Raw genomic sequence first — 17,448 nt, forward strand, 5'->3', positions numbered from 1 at the left:
ATAGAACCTCCTCAATAGAAGGTAGACCATTACCACTTGAAGAATAAGGATATAGAACCTCCTCAATAGAAGGTAGACCATTACCACTTGAAGAATAAGGATATAGAACCTCCTCAATAGAAGGTAGACCATTACCACTTGAAGAATAAGGATATAGAACCTCCTCAATAGAAGGTAGACCATTACCACTTGAAGAATAAGGATATAGAACCCCCTCAATAGAAGGTAGACCATTACCACTTGAAGAATAAGGATATAGAACCCCCTCAATAGAAGGTAGACCATTACCACTTGAAGAATAAGGATATAGAACCTCCTCAATAGAAGGTAGACCATTACCACTTGAAGAATAAGGATTTTTTATGTCTTGCCAATGCTTTGATATTCAGATTATCACATTCTACAATATAATAATGTGGACTTGCTGACTAAATAAATTGGATGCATGGCGATGTATCTGTAGGCTATGAGGTCAACACAGACACATCCATGAATAGAGGTAGCTTATTTCACCATCACTGTTTTTATAATGAGAAAGTCACCAAAAAGCAGGTTCCCTTTTTAATGGAAGGATTTGTATGGAAAGCCAAGTTGAAGCCAACATTAGATGTTGTCGTCCTCATAATAACCACACGTGATTTTACCGCAACAGAGCAGGGCAACACCTTTCAATTGAAGCGGTGGGAAACAAACGAAAGTGGCGACATTCGGGAAGTATTCAGACCCTTTGAATTTTCCCACATTTTGTTACGGTACGGCCATATTCTAAAATGGATTAAATCATTGTTTCCCCTCATTAATCTGCATACAATACCCATAATGAAAAAACAAAAACTGGTTTTTAGAATTTTATGCAAATTAATAAAAATGTAAAAAAACGGAAGTATTACATTTACATTAAGTATTCAGACCCTTTACTCAGTACTTTGTTGAAGCACCTTTGGCAGCGATTACAGCCTCGAGTCTTCTTGGGTATGACGCTACAAGCTTGGCACACCTGTATTTGGGGAGTTTCTCCCTTTCTTCTCTGCAGATCTTCTCAAGCTCTGTCAGGTTGGATGGGGAGTGTCGACGCACAGCTATTTTCAGGTCTCTCCAGAGATGTTTGATCGGGTTCAAGTCCGGGCTCTGGCTGGGCCACTCAAGGACAATCAGAGACTTGTTCCGAACCCACTCTTGCGTTGTCTTGAATGGTAGGCCACAAAAGCTCACAGAACTGGACCGCTGAACCACGTAGCGCATAAAAATCGTCTGTCCTCGGTTGCATCACTCACTACCAAGTTCCAAACTGCCTCTTGAAGCAACTTCAGCACAATAACTGTTCGTTGGGAGCTTCATGAAATGTGTTTCCATGGCTGAGGAGCCTCACACAAGCCTCAGATCAACATGCGCAATGCAAAGTGTCGGCTGGAGTGGTGTAAAGCTCGCCGCCATTGGACTCTGGAGCAGTGGAAACGTGTTCTCTGGAGTGATGAATCACGCTTCACCATCTGGCAGTCCGACGGATGAATCCGGGTTTGGCGGATGCCAGGAGAACGCTACCTGCCCCAATGCATAGTGCCAACTGTAAAGTTTGGTGGAGGAGGAATAATGGTTTGGGGCTTTTTTTTCATGGTTTGGGCTAAGTCTCTTAGTTCCAGTGGAGGGAAATCTTAATGCTACAGCATAGAATTATATTCTAGGCGATTCTGTGCTTCCCACTTTGTAACAACAGTTTTGGAAGGCCCTTTCCTGTTTCAGCATGACAATTCCCCCTCACAAAGCGAGGTCCATACAGAAATGGTTTGTCGAGATCAGTGTGGAAGAACTTGACTTGCCTGCACAGAGCCCTGACCTCAACCCCATCGAACACCTTTGAGATGATTTGGAACGCCGACTGTGAGCCAGGCCTAATCGCCCAACATCAGTGCCCGACCTCACTAATGCTCTTGTGGCTGAATGGATCAAGTCCCCGCAGCAATGTTCCAACATCTAGTTGGTACCCTAGTTTATAGAAAGACCCATGTACAGCCAGGCCTGTAGTGTAGGTTGGTACCCTAGTTTATAGAAAGACCCATGTACAGCCAGGCCTGTAGTGTAGGTTGGTACCCTAGTTTATAGAAAGACCCATGTACAGCCAGGCCTGTAGTGTAGGCTGGTACCCTAGTTTATAGAAAGACCCATGTACAGCCAGGCATGTAGTGTAGGTTGGTACCCTAGTTTATAGAAAGACCCATGTACAGCCAGGCCTGTAGTGTAGGTTGGTACCCTAGTTTATAGAAAGACCCATGTACAGCCAGGCCTGTAGTGTAGGCTGGTACCCTAGTTTATAGAAAGACCCATGTACAGCCAGGCCTGTAGTGTAGGTTGGTACCCTAGTTTATAGAAAGACCCATGTACAGCCAGGCCTGTAGTGTAGGTTGGTACCCTAGTTTATAGAAAGACCCATTTACAGCCAGGCCTGTAGTGTAGGCTGGTACCCGAGTTTATAGAAAGACCCATGTACAGCCAGGCATGTAGTGTAGGTTGGTACCCTAGTTTATAGAAAGACCCATGTACAGCCAGGCCTGTAGTGTAGGTTGGTACCCTAGTTTATATAAAGACCCATGTACAGCCAGGCCTGTAGTGTAGGTTGGTACCCTAGTTTATAGAAAGACCCATGTACAGCCAGGCCTGTAGTGTAGGTTGGTACCCTAGTTTATAGAAAGACCCATGTACAGCCAGGCCTGTAGTGTAGGTTGGTACCCTAGTTTATAGTAAGACCCATGTACAGCCAGGCCTGTAGTGTAGGTTGGTACCCTAGTTTATAGAAAGACCCATGTACAGCCAGGCCTGTAGTGTAGGTTGGTACCCTAGTTTATAGAAAGACCCAGCCAGGCCTGCCCTAGCTTTGGATTGCATTCACAAAACATATCAGAGTAGGAGTGCTGATCTAGGATCAGTGTTGCAGTAGATGATAATGAACATCATTATATAGACAGGGGGGACCTGATCCTGGACAGCACTCTGAGACACTCTGTAAATACAGGCCCTGCTGTGGATTCTTGTATCATGGTACCCCCCTCTCTTGCAGTCTAAAGGGAACTAACAGCCTCCTGCTGCAGTATGAGAAGACGCTGCAGGCTGAATTGGAGAGGAGACGAGACAACTGTAATGAAGACATGTAAAGGCCTACATTTTGTCTTGACCTTTATTTACATCATGGTCATTTACAGTGAAAAAGCACAGAATAATTAGACAACCCCTACCACTAAATCAGTTATACGTAGTCCTCCAATGTGTCTGCTGTAGGAAAGTGTATCAGGAGAGAATGGAGTGCTACAGGAAGGTTTTCCAGCAGCACAGAGAGAGTTACTGCCAGAACCCTCTGGCCAAGCAGCTGCTGATGATCCAGTCAGAAAAAGAAGAGCTTGAAAGCAGGATTAAAGCTTGTGAGGACCAGATAACAGCCAAAGAGAATTTACTAGGTAACTACTGGGACAATGATTCCTAACGGTAAACACAAGCACTGCTGACTCATCTTGTCTACTAGTCATAAAGCCCTGGATGACTTCATTAAAAAACATTTATTTATTTAACTTGGCAAGTCAGTTAAGAACAAATTCTTATTTACAATGACGGCCTAGGAACAGTGGGTTAACTGCCTTGTTCAGGGGCAGAACGACAGATTTTTACCTTGTCAGCCCTCCACTCTAACCACTAGGCTACCTGCCCCCCCTACACTCTAACCACTAGGCTACCTGCCCCCTCTACACTCTAACCACTAGACTACCTGCCGCCCCTACACTCTAACCACTAGGCTACCTGCCGCCCCTACACTCTAACCACTAGGCTACCTGCCCCCCCTACACTCTAACCACTAGGCTACCTGCCCCCCCTACACTCTAACCACTAGGCTACCTGCCGCCCCTACACTCTAACCACTAGGCTACCTGCCCCCCCTACACTCTAACCACTAGGCTACCTGCCGCCCCTACACTCTAACCACTAGGCTACCTGCCTCCCCTACACTCTAACCACTAGGCTACCTGCCTCCCCTACACTCTAACCACTAGGCTACCTGCCTCCCCCTACACTCTAACCACTAGGCTACCTGCCTCCCCTACACTCTAACCACTAGGCTACCTGCCCCTCTAACCACTAGGCTACCTGCCTCCCCTACACTCTAACCACTAGGCTACCTGCCGCCCCTACACTCTAACCACTAGGCTACCTGCCCCCCCTACACTCTAACCACTAGCCTACCTGCCGCCCCTACACTCTAACCACTAGGCTACCTGCCTCCCCTACACTCTAACAACTAGGCTACCTGCCCCTCTAACCACTAGGCTACCTGCCTCCCCTACACTCTAACCACTAGGCTACCTGCCGCCCCTACACTCTAACCACTAGGCTACCTGCCCCCCTACACTCTAACCACTAGGCTACCTGCCTCCCCTACCCTCTAACCACTAGGCTACCTGCCACCTCTACACTCTAACCACTAGGCTACCTGCCTCCTCTACACTCTAACCACTAGGCTACCTGCCCCCCCTACACTCTAACCACTAGGCTACCTGCCGCCCCTACACTCTAACCACTAGGCTACCTGCCTCCCCTACACTCTAACCACTAGGCTACCTGCCGCCCCTCCACTCTAACCACTAGGGTACCTGCCGCCCCTCCACTCTAACCACTAGGCTACCTGCCCCCCCTACACTCTAACCACTAGGCTACCTGCCTCCCCTCCACTCTAACCACTAGGCTACCTGCCGCCCCTCCACTCTAACCACTAGGCTACCTGCCCCCCCTACACTCTAACCACTAGGCTACCTGCCACCCCTACACTCTAACCACTAGGCTACCTGCCCCCCCTACACTCTAACCACTAGGCTACCTGCCGCCCCTACACTCTAACCACTAGGCTACCTGCCTCCCCTACACTCTAACCACTAGGCTACCTGCCCCCCCTACACTCTAACCACTAGGCTACCTGCCGCCCCTACACTCTAACCACTAGGCTACCTGCCTCCCCTACACTCTAACCACTAGACTACCTGCCTCCCCTACACTCTAACCACTAGGCTACCTGCCGCCCCTATACTCTAACCACTAGGCTACCTGCCCCCCCTACACTCTAACCACTAGGCTACCTGCCGCCCCTCCACTCTAACCACTAGGCTACCTGCCTCCCTCTACACTCTAACCACTAGGCTACCTGCCACCCTCTACACTCTAACCACTAGGCTACCTGCCGCCCTCTACACTCTAACCACTAGGCTACCTGCCACTCTAACCACTAGGCTACCTGCCCCCTCTAACCACTAGGCTACCTGCCGCCCCTCCACCCTAACCACTAGGCTACCTGCCTCCCCTACACTCTAACCACTAGGCTACCTGCCGCCCCTACACTCTAACCACTAGGCTACCTGCCCCCCCTACACTCTAACCACTAGCCTACCTGCCGCCCCTACACTCTAACCACTAGGCTACCTGCCTCCCCTACACTCTAACCACTAGGCTACCTGCCCCTCTAACCACTAGGCTACCTGCCTCCCCTACACTCTAACCACTAGGCTACCTGCCGCCCCTACACTCTAACCACTAGGCTACCTGCCCCCCTACACTCTAACCACTAGGCTACCTGCCTCCCCTACCCTCTAACCACTAGGCTACCTGCCACCTCTACACTCTAACCACTAGGCTACCTGCCTCCTCTACACTCTAACCACTAGGCTACCTGCCCCCCCTACACTCTAACCACTAGGCTACCTGCCGCCCCTACACTCTAACCACTAGGCTACCTGCCTCCCCTACACTCTAACCACTAGGCTACCTGCCGCCCCTCCACTCTAACCACTAGGGTACCTGCCGCCCCTCCACTCTAACCACTAGGCTACCTGCCCCCCCTACACTCTAACCACTAGGCTACCTGCCTCCCCTCCACTCTAACCACTAGGCTACCTGCCGCCCCTCCACTCTAACCACTAGGCTACCTGCCCCCCCTACACTCTAACCACTAGGCTACCTGCCACCCCTACACTCTAACCACTAGGCTACCTGCCCCCCCTACACTCTAACCACTAGGCTACCTGCCGCCCCTACACTCTAACCACTAGGCTACCTGCCTCCCCTACACTCTAACCACTAGGCTACCTGCCCCCCCTACACTCTAACCACTAGGCTACCTGCCGCCCCTACACTCTAACCACTAGGCTACCTGCCTCCCCTACACTCTAACCACTAGACTACCTGCCTCCCCTACACTCTAACCACTAGGCTACCTGCCGCCCCTATACTCTAACCACTAGGCTACCTGCCCCCCCTACACTCTAACCACTAGGCTACCTGCCGCCCCTCCACTCTAACCACTAGGCTACCTGCCTCCCTCTACACTCTAACCACTAGGCTACCTGCCACCCTCTACACTCTAACCACTAGGCTACCTGCCGCCCTCTACACTCTAACCACTAGGCTACCTGCCACTCTAACCACTAGGCTACCTGCCCCCTCTAACCACTAGGCTACCTGCCGCCCCTCCACCCTAACCACTAGGCTACCTGCCTCCTCTAACCACTAGGCTACCTGCCCCCCCTCCACTCTAACCACTAGGCTACCTACCGCCCCTACACTCTAACCACTAGGCTACCTGCCACTCTAACCACTAGGCTACCTGCCTCCCCTCCACTCTAACCACTAGGCTACCTGCCTCCCCTCCACTGTAACCACTAGGCTACCTGCCACTCTAACCACTAGGCTACCTGCCACTCTAATCACTAGGCTACCTGCCTCCCCTCCACTCTAACCACTAGGCTACCTGCCTCCCCTCCACTCTAACCACTAGGCTACCTGCCTCCCCTCCACTCTAACCACTAGGCTACCTGCCGTCCCTACACTCTAACCACTAGGCTACCTGCCCCCCCTACACTCTAACCACTAGGCTACCTGCCCCCCCTCCACTCTAACCACTAGGCTACCTGCCTCCCCTCCACTCTAACCACTAGGCTACCTGCCTCCCCTACACTCTAACCACTAGGCTACCTGCCCCCCCTACACTCTAACCACTAGGCTACCTGCCTCCTCTACCATCTAACCACTAGGCTACCTGCCCCCCCTACACTCTAACCACTAGGCTACCTGCCTCCCCTACACTCTAACCACTAGGCTACCTGCCACCCCTACACTCTAACCACTAGGCTACCTGCCTCCCCTACACTCTAACCACTAGGCTACCTGCCTCCCCTACACTCTAACCACTAGGCTACCTGCCCCCCTACACTCTAACCACTAGGCTACCTGCCGCCCCTACACTCTAACCACTAGGTTACCTGCCTCCCCTCCACTCTAACCACTAGGCTACCTGCCGCCCCTCCACTCTAACCACTAGGCTACCTGCCCCCCCTACACTCTAACCACTAGGCTACCTGCCCCCCCTACACTCTAACCACTAGGCTACCTGCCACCCCTACACTCTAACCACTAGGCTACCTGCCTCCCCTCCACTCTAACCACTGGGCTACCTGCCCCCCCCTACACTCTAACCACTAGGCTACCTGCCGCCCCTACACTCTAACCACTAGGCTACCTGCCTCCCCTACACTCTAACCACTAGGCTACCTGCCTCCCCTACACTCTAACCACTAGGCTACCTGCCGCCCCTACACTCTAACCACTAGGCTACCTGCCGCCCCTACACTCTAACCACTAGGCTACCTGCCTCCCCTACACTCTAACCACTAGGCTACCTGCCTCCCCTACACTCTAACCACTAGGCTACCTGCCGCCCCTACACTCTAACCACTAGGCTACCTGCCTCCCCTACACTCTAACCACTAGGCTACCTGCCCCTCTAACCACTAGGCTACCTGCCTCCCCTACACTCTAACCACTAGGCTACCTGCCGCCCCTACACTCTAACCACTAGGCTACCTGCCCCCCCTACACTCTAACCACTAGCCTACCTGCCGCCCCTACACTCTAACCACTAGGCTACATGCCTCCCCTACACTCTAACCACTAGGCTACCTGCCCCTCTAACCACTAGGCTACCTGCCTCCCCTACACTCTAACCACTAGGCTACCTGCCTCCTCTACACTCTAACCACTAGGCTACCTGCCCCCCCTACACTCTAACCACTAGACTACCTGCCTCCCCTACACTCTAACCACTAGGCTACCTGCCTCCTCTACACTCTAACCACTAGGCTACCTGCCTCCTCTACACTCTAACCACTAGACTACCTGCCACCTCTACACTCTAACCACTAGGCTACCTGCCCCCCCTCCACTCTAACCACTAGGCTACCTGCCTCCCCTACACTCTAACCACTAGACTACCTGCCTCCCCTCCACTCTAACCACTAGGCTACCTGCCGCCCCTACACTCTAACCACTAGGCTACCTGCCCCCCTACACTCTAACCACTAGGCTACCTGCCTCCCCTACCCTCTAACCACTAGGCTACCTGCCACCTCTACACTCTAACCACTAGGCTACCTGCCTCCTCTACACTCTAACCACTAGGCTACCTGCCCCCCCTACACTCTAACCACTAGGCTACCTGCCGCCCCTACACTCTAACCACTAGGCTACCTGCCTCCCCTACACTCTAACCACTAGGCTACCTGCCGCCCCTCCACTCTAACCACTAGGGTACCTGCCGCCCCTCCACTCTAACCACTAGGCTACCTGCCCCCCCTACACTCTAACCACTAGGCTACCTGCCTCCCCTCCACTCTAACCACTAGGCTACCTGCCGCCCCTCCACTCTAACCACTAGGCTACCTGCCCCCCCTACACTCTAACCACTAGGCTACCTGCCGCCCCTACACTCTAACCACTAGGCTACCTGCCTCCCCTACACTCTAACCACTAGGCTACCTGCCCCCCCTACACTCTAACCACTAGGCTACCTGCCGCCCCTACACTCTAACCACTAGGCTACCTGCCTCCCCTACACTCTAACCACTAGACTACCTGCCTCCCCTACACTCTAACCACTAGGCTACCTGCCGCCCCTATACTCTAACCACTAGGCTACCTGCCCCCCCTACACTCTAACCACTAGGCTACCTGCCGCCCCTCCACTCTAACCACTAGGCTACCTGCCTCCCTCTACACTCTAACCACTAGGCTACCTGCCACCCTCTACACTCTAACCACTAGGCTACCTGCCGCCCTCTACACTCTAACCACTAGGCTACCTGCCGCCCCTCCACTCTAACCACTAGGCTACCTGCCACTCTAACCACTAGGCTACCTGCCCCCTCTAACCACTAGGCTACCTGCCGCCCCTCCACCCTAACCACTAGGCTACCTGCCTCCTCTAACCACTAGGCTACCTGCCCCCCCTCCACTCTAACCACTAGGCTACCTACCGCCCCTACACTCTAACCACTAGGCTACCTGCCACTCTAACCACTAGGCTACCTGCCTCCCCTCCACTCTAACCACTAGGCTACCTGCCTCCCCTCCACTGTAACCACTAGGCTACCTGCCACTCTAACCACTAGGCTACCTGCCACTCTAATCACTAGGCTACCTGCCTCCCCTCCACTCTAACCACTAGGCTACCTGCCTCCCCTCCACTCTAACCACTAGGCTACCTGCCTCCCCTCCACTCTAACCACTAGGCTACCTGCCGTCCCTACACTCTAACCACTAGGCTACCTGCCCCCCCTACACTCTAACCACTAGGCTACCTGCCCCCCCTCCACTCTAACCACTAGGCTACCTGCCTCCCCTCCACTCTAACCACTAGGCTACCTGCCTCCCCTACACTCTAACCACTAGGCTACCTGCCCCCCCTACACTCTAACCACTAGGCTACCTGCCTCCTCTACACTCTAACCACTAGGCTACCTGCCCCCCCTACACTCTAACCACTAGGCTACCTGCCTCCCCTACACTCTAACCACTAGGCTACCTGCCACCCCTACACTCTAACCACTAGGCTACCTGCCTCCCCTACACTCTAACCACTAGGCTACCTGCCTCCCCTACACTCTAACCACTAGGCTACCTGCCCCCCTACACTCTAACCACTAGGCTACCTGCCGCCCCTACACTCTAACCACTAGGCTACCTGCCCCCCCTACACTCTAACCACTAGGCTACCTACCGCCCCCTACACTCTAACCACTAGGCTACCTGCCTCCCCTACACTCTAACCACTAGGCTACCTGCCGCCCCTACACTCTAACCACTAGGCTACCTGCCTCCCCTACACTCTAACCACTAGGCTACCTGCCGCCCCTCCACTCTAACCACTAGGCTACCTGCCCCCCCTACACTCTAACCACTAGGCTACCTGCCCCCCCTACACTCTAACCACTAGGCTACCTGCCACCCCTACACTCTAACCACTAGGCTACCTGCCTCCCCTCCACTCTAACCACTGGGCTACCTGCCCCCCCCTACACTCTAACCACTAGGCTACCTGCCGCCCCTCCACTCTAACCACTAGGCTACCTGCCGCCCCTCCACTCTAACCACTAGGCTACCTGCCTCCCCTACACTCTAACCACTAGGCTCCCTGCCTCCTCTACACTCTAACCACTAGGCTACCTGCCTCCCCTACACTCTAACCACTAGGCTACCTGCCCCTCTAACCACTAGGCTACCTGCCTCTACACTCTAACCACTAGGCTACCTGCCACCTCTACACACTAACCACTAGACTACCTGCCGCTCCTCCACTCTAACCACTAGGCTACCTACCACCTCTACACTCTAACCACTAGGCTACCTGCCCCCCCTACACTCTAACCACTAGGCTACCTGCCCCCCCCTACACTCTAACCACTAGGCTACCTGCCGCCCCTCCACTCTAACCACTAGGCTACCTGCCTCCCCTACACTCTAACCACTAGGCTACCTGCCGCTCCTCCACTCTAACCACTAGGCTACCTGCCTCCCCTACACTCTAACCACTAGGCTACCTGCCCCCCCTACACTCTAACCACTAGGCTACCTGCCCCCCCTACACTCTAACCACTAGGCTACCTGCCGCCCCCCTACACTCTAACCACTAGGCTACCTGCCGCCCCTACACTCTAACCACTAGGCTACCTGCCGCCCCTCCACTCTAACCACTAGGCTACCTGCCGCCCCTCCACTCTAACCACTAGGCTACCTGCCTCCCCTACACTCTAACCACTAGGCTACCTGCCGCCCCTCCACTCTAACCACTAGGCTACCTGCCGCCCCCTACACTCTAACCACTAGGCTACCTGCCACCCCTACACTCTAACCACTAGGCTACCTGCCCCCCCTCCACTCTAACCACTAGGCTACCTGCCGCCCCTCCACTCTAACCACTAGGCTACCTGCCGCCTCTACACTCTAACCACTAGGCTACCTGCCTCCCCTCCACTCTAACCACTAGGCTACCTGCCGCCCCTCCACTCTAACCACTAGGCTACCTGCCGCCCCTACACTCTAACCACTAGGCTACCTGCCACCCCTACACTCTAACCACTAGGCTACCTGCCGCCCCCCTACACTCTAACCACTATGCTACCTGCCGCCCCTACACTCTAACCACTAGGCTACCTGCCGCTCCTCCACTCTAACCACTAGGCTACCTGCCGCCCCTCCACTCTAACCACTAGGCTACCTGCCGCCCCTACACTCTAACCACTAGGCTACCTGCCCCCCCTAACCTCTAGCCACTAGGCTACCTGCCGCCCCTACACTCTAACCACTAGGCTACCTGCCCCCCCTCCACTCTAACCACTAGGCTACCTGCCTCCCCTACACTCTAACCACTAGGCTACCTGCCACCCCTCCACTCTAACCACTAGGCTACCTGCCGCCCCTACACTCTAACCACTAGGCTACCTGCCCCCCTACACTCTAACCACTAGGCTACCTGCCCCCCTACACTCTAACCACTAGGCTACCTGCCGCCCCTACACTCTAACCACTAGGCTACCTGCCGCCCCTACACTCTAACCACTAGGCTACCTGCCTTCTCTAACCACTAGGCTACCTGCCGCCCCTACACTCTAACCACTAGGCTACCTGCCGCCCCTCCACTCTAACCACTAGGCTACCTGCCGCCCCTCCACTCTAACCACTAGGCTACCTGCCGCCCCTACACTCTAACCACTAGGCTACCTGCCGCCCCTCCACTCTAACCACTAGACTACCTGCCCCTCTAACCACTAGGCTACCTGCCGCCCCTCCACTCTAACCACTAGGCTACCTGCCCCTCTAACCACTAGGCTACCTGCCCCTCTAACCACTAGGCTACCTGCCACCCCTCCACTCTAACCACTAGGCTACCTGCCGCCCCTCCACTCTAACCACTAGGCTACCTGCCCCCCCTACACTCTAACCACTAGGCTACCTGCCGCCCCAACACTCTAACCACTAGGCTACCTGCCACTCTAACCACTAGGCTACCTGCCCCTCTAACCACTAGGCTACCTGCCCCTCTAACCACTAGGCTACCTGCCGCCCCTCCACTCTAACCACTAGACTACCTGCCCCTCTAACCACTAGGCTACCTGCCGCCCCTCCACTCTAACCACTAGGCTACCTGCCCCTCTAACCACTAGGCTACCTGCCCCCCCTACACTCTAACCATTAGGCTACCTGCCGCCCCTCCACTCTAACCACTAGGCTACCTGCCCCTCTAACCACTAGGCTACCTGCCGCCCCTCCACTCTAACCACTAGGCTACCTGCCCCTCTAACCACTAGGCTACCTGCCCCTCTAACCACTAGGCTACCTGCCCCCCCTACACTCTAACCACTAGACTACCTGCCTCCCCTACACTCTAACCACTAGGCTACCTGCCGCCCCTACACTCTAACCACTAGGCTACCTGCCCCCCCTACACTCTAACCACTAGGCTACCTGCCACCCCTACACTCTAACCACTAGGCTACCTGCCGCCCCCTACACTCTAACCACTGGGCTACCTGCCCCTCTAACCACTAGGCTACCTGCCCCTCTAACCACTAGGCTACCTGCCTCCTCTACACTCTAACCACTAGGCTACCTGCCTCCTCTACACTCTAACCACTAGACTACCTGCCTCCCCTCCACTCTAACCACTAGGCTACCTGCCTCCTCTACACTCTAACCACTAGGCTACCTGCCCCCCCTACACTCTAACCACTAGACTACCTGCCTCCCCTCCACTCTAACCACTAGGCTACCTGCCTCCTCTACACTCTAACCACTAGGCTACCTGCCCCCCCTACACTCTAACCACTAGGCTACCTGCCGCCCCTACACTCTAACCACTAGGCTACCTGCCTCCCCTACACTCTAACCACTAGGCTACCTGCCCCCCCTACACTCTAACCACTAGGCTACCTGCCGCCCCTCCACTCTAACCACTAGGCTACCTGCCCCCCCTACACTCTAACCACTAGGCTACCTGCCCCCCCTACACTCTAACCACTAGGTTACCTGCCGCCCCCTACACTCTAACCACTAGGCTACCTGCCCCCCCTCCACTCTAACCACTAGGCTACCTGCCGCCCCTACACTCTAACCACTAGGCTACCTGCCTCCCCTACACTCTAACCACTAGGCTACCTGCCGCCCCTCCACTCTAACCACTAGGCTACCTGCCTCCTCTAACCACTAGGCTACCTGCCTCCCCTCCACTCTAACCACTAGGCTACCTGCCCCTCTAACCACTAGGCTACCTGCCTCCTCTACACTCTAACCACTAGGCTACCTGCCCCCCTACACTCTAACCACTAGGCTACCTGCCTCCCCTACACTCTAACCACTAGGCTACCTGCCCCCCCTACACTCTAACCACTAGGCTACCTGCCCCCCCTACACTCTAACCACTAGGCTACCTGCCCCCCCTACACTCTAACCACTAGGCTACCTGCCGCCCCCTACACTCTAACCACTAGGCTACCTGCCCCCCCTACACTCTAACCACTAGGCTACCTGCCCCCCCTACACTCTAACCACTAGGCTACCTGCCTCCCCTCCACTCTAACCACTAGTCTACCTGCCTCCCCTACACTCTAACCACTAGGCTACCTGCCGCCCCTACACTCTAACCACTAGGCTACCTGCCTCCCCTCCACTCTAACCACTAGGCTACCTGCCTCCCCTCCACTCTAACCACTAGGCTACCTGCCTCCTCTAACCACTAGGCTACCTGCCTCCCCTCCACTCTAACCACTAGTCTACCTGCCTCCCCTACACTCTAACCACTAGGCTACCTGCCTCCCCTACACTCTAACCACTAGGCTACCTGCCCCCCCTACACTCTAACCACTAGGCTACCTGCCCCTCTAACCACTAGGCTACCTGCCTCCCCTACACTCTAACCACTAGGCTACCTGCCTCCCCTACACTCTAACCACTAGGCTACCTGCCGCCCCCTACACTCTAACCACTACGCTACCTGCCGCCCCTACACTCTAACCACTAGGCTACCTGCCCCTCTAACCACTAGGCTACCTGCCCCTCTAACCACTAGGCTACCTGCCCCTCTAACCACTAGGCTACCTGCCCCTCTAACCACTAGGCTACCTGCCTCCCCTACACTCTAACCACTAGGCTACCTGCCTCCCCTACACTCTAACCACTAGGCTACCTGCCTCCCCTACACTCTAACCACTAGGCTACCTGCCTCCCCTCCACTCTAACCACTAGGCTACCTGCCTCCTCTAACCACTAGGCTACCTGCCTCCCCTACACTCTAACCACTAGGCTACCTGCCCCCCCTACACTCTAACCACTAGGCTACCTGCCCCTCTAACCACTAGGCTACCTGCCTCCCCTACACTCTAACCACTAGGCTACCTGCCTCCCCTACACTCTAACCACTAGGCTACCTGCCGCCCCCTACACTCTAACCACTAGGCTACCTGCCGCCCCTACACTCTAACCACTAGGCTACCTGCCCCTCTAACCACTAGGCTACCTGCCCCTCTAACCACTAGGCTACCTGCCCCTCTAACCACTAGGCTACCTGCCCCTCTAACCACTAGGCTACCTGCCTCCCCTACACTCTAACCACTAGGCTACCTGCCTCCCCTACACTCTAACCACTAGGCTACCTGCCTCCCCTACACTCTAACCACTAGGCTACCTGCCTCCCCTACACTCTAACCACTAGGCTACCTGCCCCCCCTACACTCTAACCACTAGGCTACCTGCCCCCCCTACACTCTAACCACTAGGCTACCTGCCGCCTCTACACTCTAACCACTAGGCTACCTGCCCCCCCTACACTCTAACCACTAGGCTACCTGCCCCCCCTACACTCTAACCACTAGGCTACCTGCCTCCCCTACACTCTAACCACTAGGCTACCTGCCTCCCCTACACTCTAACCACTAGGCTACCTGCCTCCCCTACAGTCTAACCACTAGGCTACCTGCCCCCCCTACACTCTAACCACTAGGCTACCTGCCTCCCCTACACTCTAACCACTAGGCTACCTGCCTCCCCTACACTCTAACCACTAGGCTACCTGCCTCCCCTACACTCTAACCACTAGGCTACCTGCCTCCCCTACAGTCTAACCACTAGGCTACCTGCCTCCCCTACACTCTAACCACTAGGCTACCTGCCGCCCCCTACACTCTAACCACTAGGCTACCTGCCGCCCCTACACTCTAACCACTAGGCTACCTGCCCCTCTAACCACTAGGCTACCTGCCCCTCTAACCACTAGGCTACCTGCCCCTCTAACCACTAGGCTACCTGCCCCTCTAACCACTAGGCTACCTGCCTCCCCTACACTCTAACCACTAGGCTACCTGCCTCCCCTCCACTCTAACCACTAGGCTACCTGCCTCCCCTACACTCTAACCACTAGGCTACCTGCCTCCCCTACACTCTAACCACTAGACTACCTGCCTCCCCTACACTCTAACCACTAGGCTACCTGCCTCCCCTCCACTCTAACCACTAGGCTACCTGCCTCCCCTACACTCTAACCACTAGGCTACCTGCCTCCCCTCCACTCTAACCACTAGGCTACCTGCCTCCCCTACACTCTAACCACTAGGCTACCTGCCTCCCCTACACTCTAACCACTAGACTACCTGCCTCCCCTACACTCTAACCACTAGGCTACCTGCCGCCCCTCCACTCTAACCACTAGGCTACCTGCCTCCCCTACAGTCTAACCACTAGGCTACCTGCCCCCCCTACACTCTAACCACTAGGCTACCTGCCTCCCCTACACTCTAACCACTAGGCTACCTGCCTCCCCTACACTCTAACCACTAGGCTACCTGCCTCCCCTACACTCTAACCACTAGGCTACCTGCCTCCCCTACAGTCTAACCACTAGGCTACCTGCCTCCCCTACACTCTAACCACTAGGCTACCTGCCGCCCCCTACACTCTAACCACTAGGCTACCTGCCGCCCCTACACTCTAACCACTAGGCTACCTGCCCCTCTAACCACTAGGCTACCTGCCCCTCTAACCACTAGGCTACCTGCCCCTCTAACCACTAGGCTACCTGCCCCTCTAACCACTAGGCTACCTGCCTCCCCTACACTCTAACCACTAGGCTACCTGCCTCCCCTCCACTCTAACCACTAGGCTACCTGCCTCCCCTACACTCTAACCACTAGGCTACCTGCCTCCCCTACACTCTAACCACTAGACTACCTGCCTCCCCTACACTCTAACCACTAGGCTACCTGCCTCCCCTCCACTCTAACCACTAGGCTACCTGCCTCCCCTACACTCTAACCACTAGGCTACCTGCCTCCCCTCCACTCTAACCACTAGGCTACCTGCCTCCCCTACACTCTAACCACTAGGCTACCTGCCTCCCCTACACTCTAACCACTAGACTACCTGCCTCCCCTACACTCTAACCACTAGGCTACCTGCCGCCCCTCCACTCTAACCACTAGGCTACCTGCCTCCCCTACACTCTAACCACTAGGCTACCTGCCTCCCCTACACTCTAACCACTAGGCTACCTGCCCCCCCTCCACTCTAACCACTAGGCTACCTGCCACCCCAAACCCCAATCAGGTGACTTTGGGTTACAACAACATACCGGAGGAGTTGGGAAACTGTATTTTAAATGTTTTTATTTAACTAGGCAAGTCAGAAACACTGTACTAGGTAACCAAATGGTAACCAATATCCTCTACTACTAGATAACTATCACGTTTTAGTCCACTAAATATCCTGTGTTGTTGGTTTGATGTACGGTGCAAAGAAATACAAGCTTATTTCTTTCTTCCCTCAGGTCAAACATTGTCCATCGAAAATCCATCGGAAAGGTATCCTTTTGCACATTTAATGTAAAATTTAATTTAACTGAAACTCACTGACATACAAAAGGATTAGAGTTGAGCCCATATATGATTCAATTGAACATCGTGATATTTGACATTGACAATATGTCGGAAAGTGCAAGAAGGTATATTGTGATGTTCAAGAAAGACCATACTTTATTTGAACAGTTGTATTTGTTAAGCTGTATCAATATGGTAAATGAAGTCTAAACAAATTAACTAAGCCTTA

General features: G+C 54.5%; 1 protein-coding gene across 1 annotated transcript in view; it reads left to right on the forward strand.

Moving 5' to 3' along the window:
• The window catches only part of LOC106586959 (uncharacterized), a 36,357-nt gene that overhangs the window by 6,928 nt on the left and 11,981 nt on the right, over positions 1 to 17,448 (forward strand). Inside the window, exons 4-6 of the mRNA XM_045707904.2 lie at positions 3,053 to 3,142; positions 3,271 to 3,446; positions 17,171 to 17,204. Of these exons, the coding sequence (XP_045563860.1) occupies positions 3,053 to 3,142; positions 3,271 to 3,446; positions 17,171 to 17,204 (300 nt within the window). The remainder of the gene's footprint in view (positions 1 to 3,052; positions 3,143 to 3,270; positions 3,447 to 17,170; positions 17,205 to 17,448) is intronic.

Source organism: Salmo salar, chromosome 25, assembly GCF_965601325.2.
Source record: "Salmo salar chromosome 25, fSalSal1, whole genome shotgun sequence".
Taxonomy (NCBI): domain Eukaryota; kingdom Metazoa; phylum Chordata; class Actinopteri; order Salmoniformes; family Salmonidae; genus Salmo; species Salmo salar.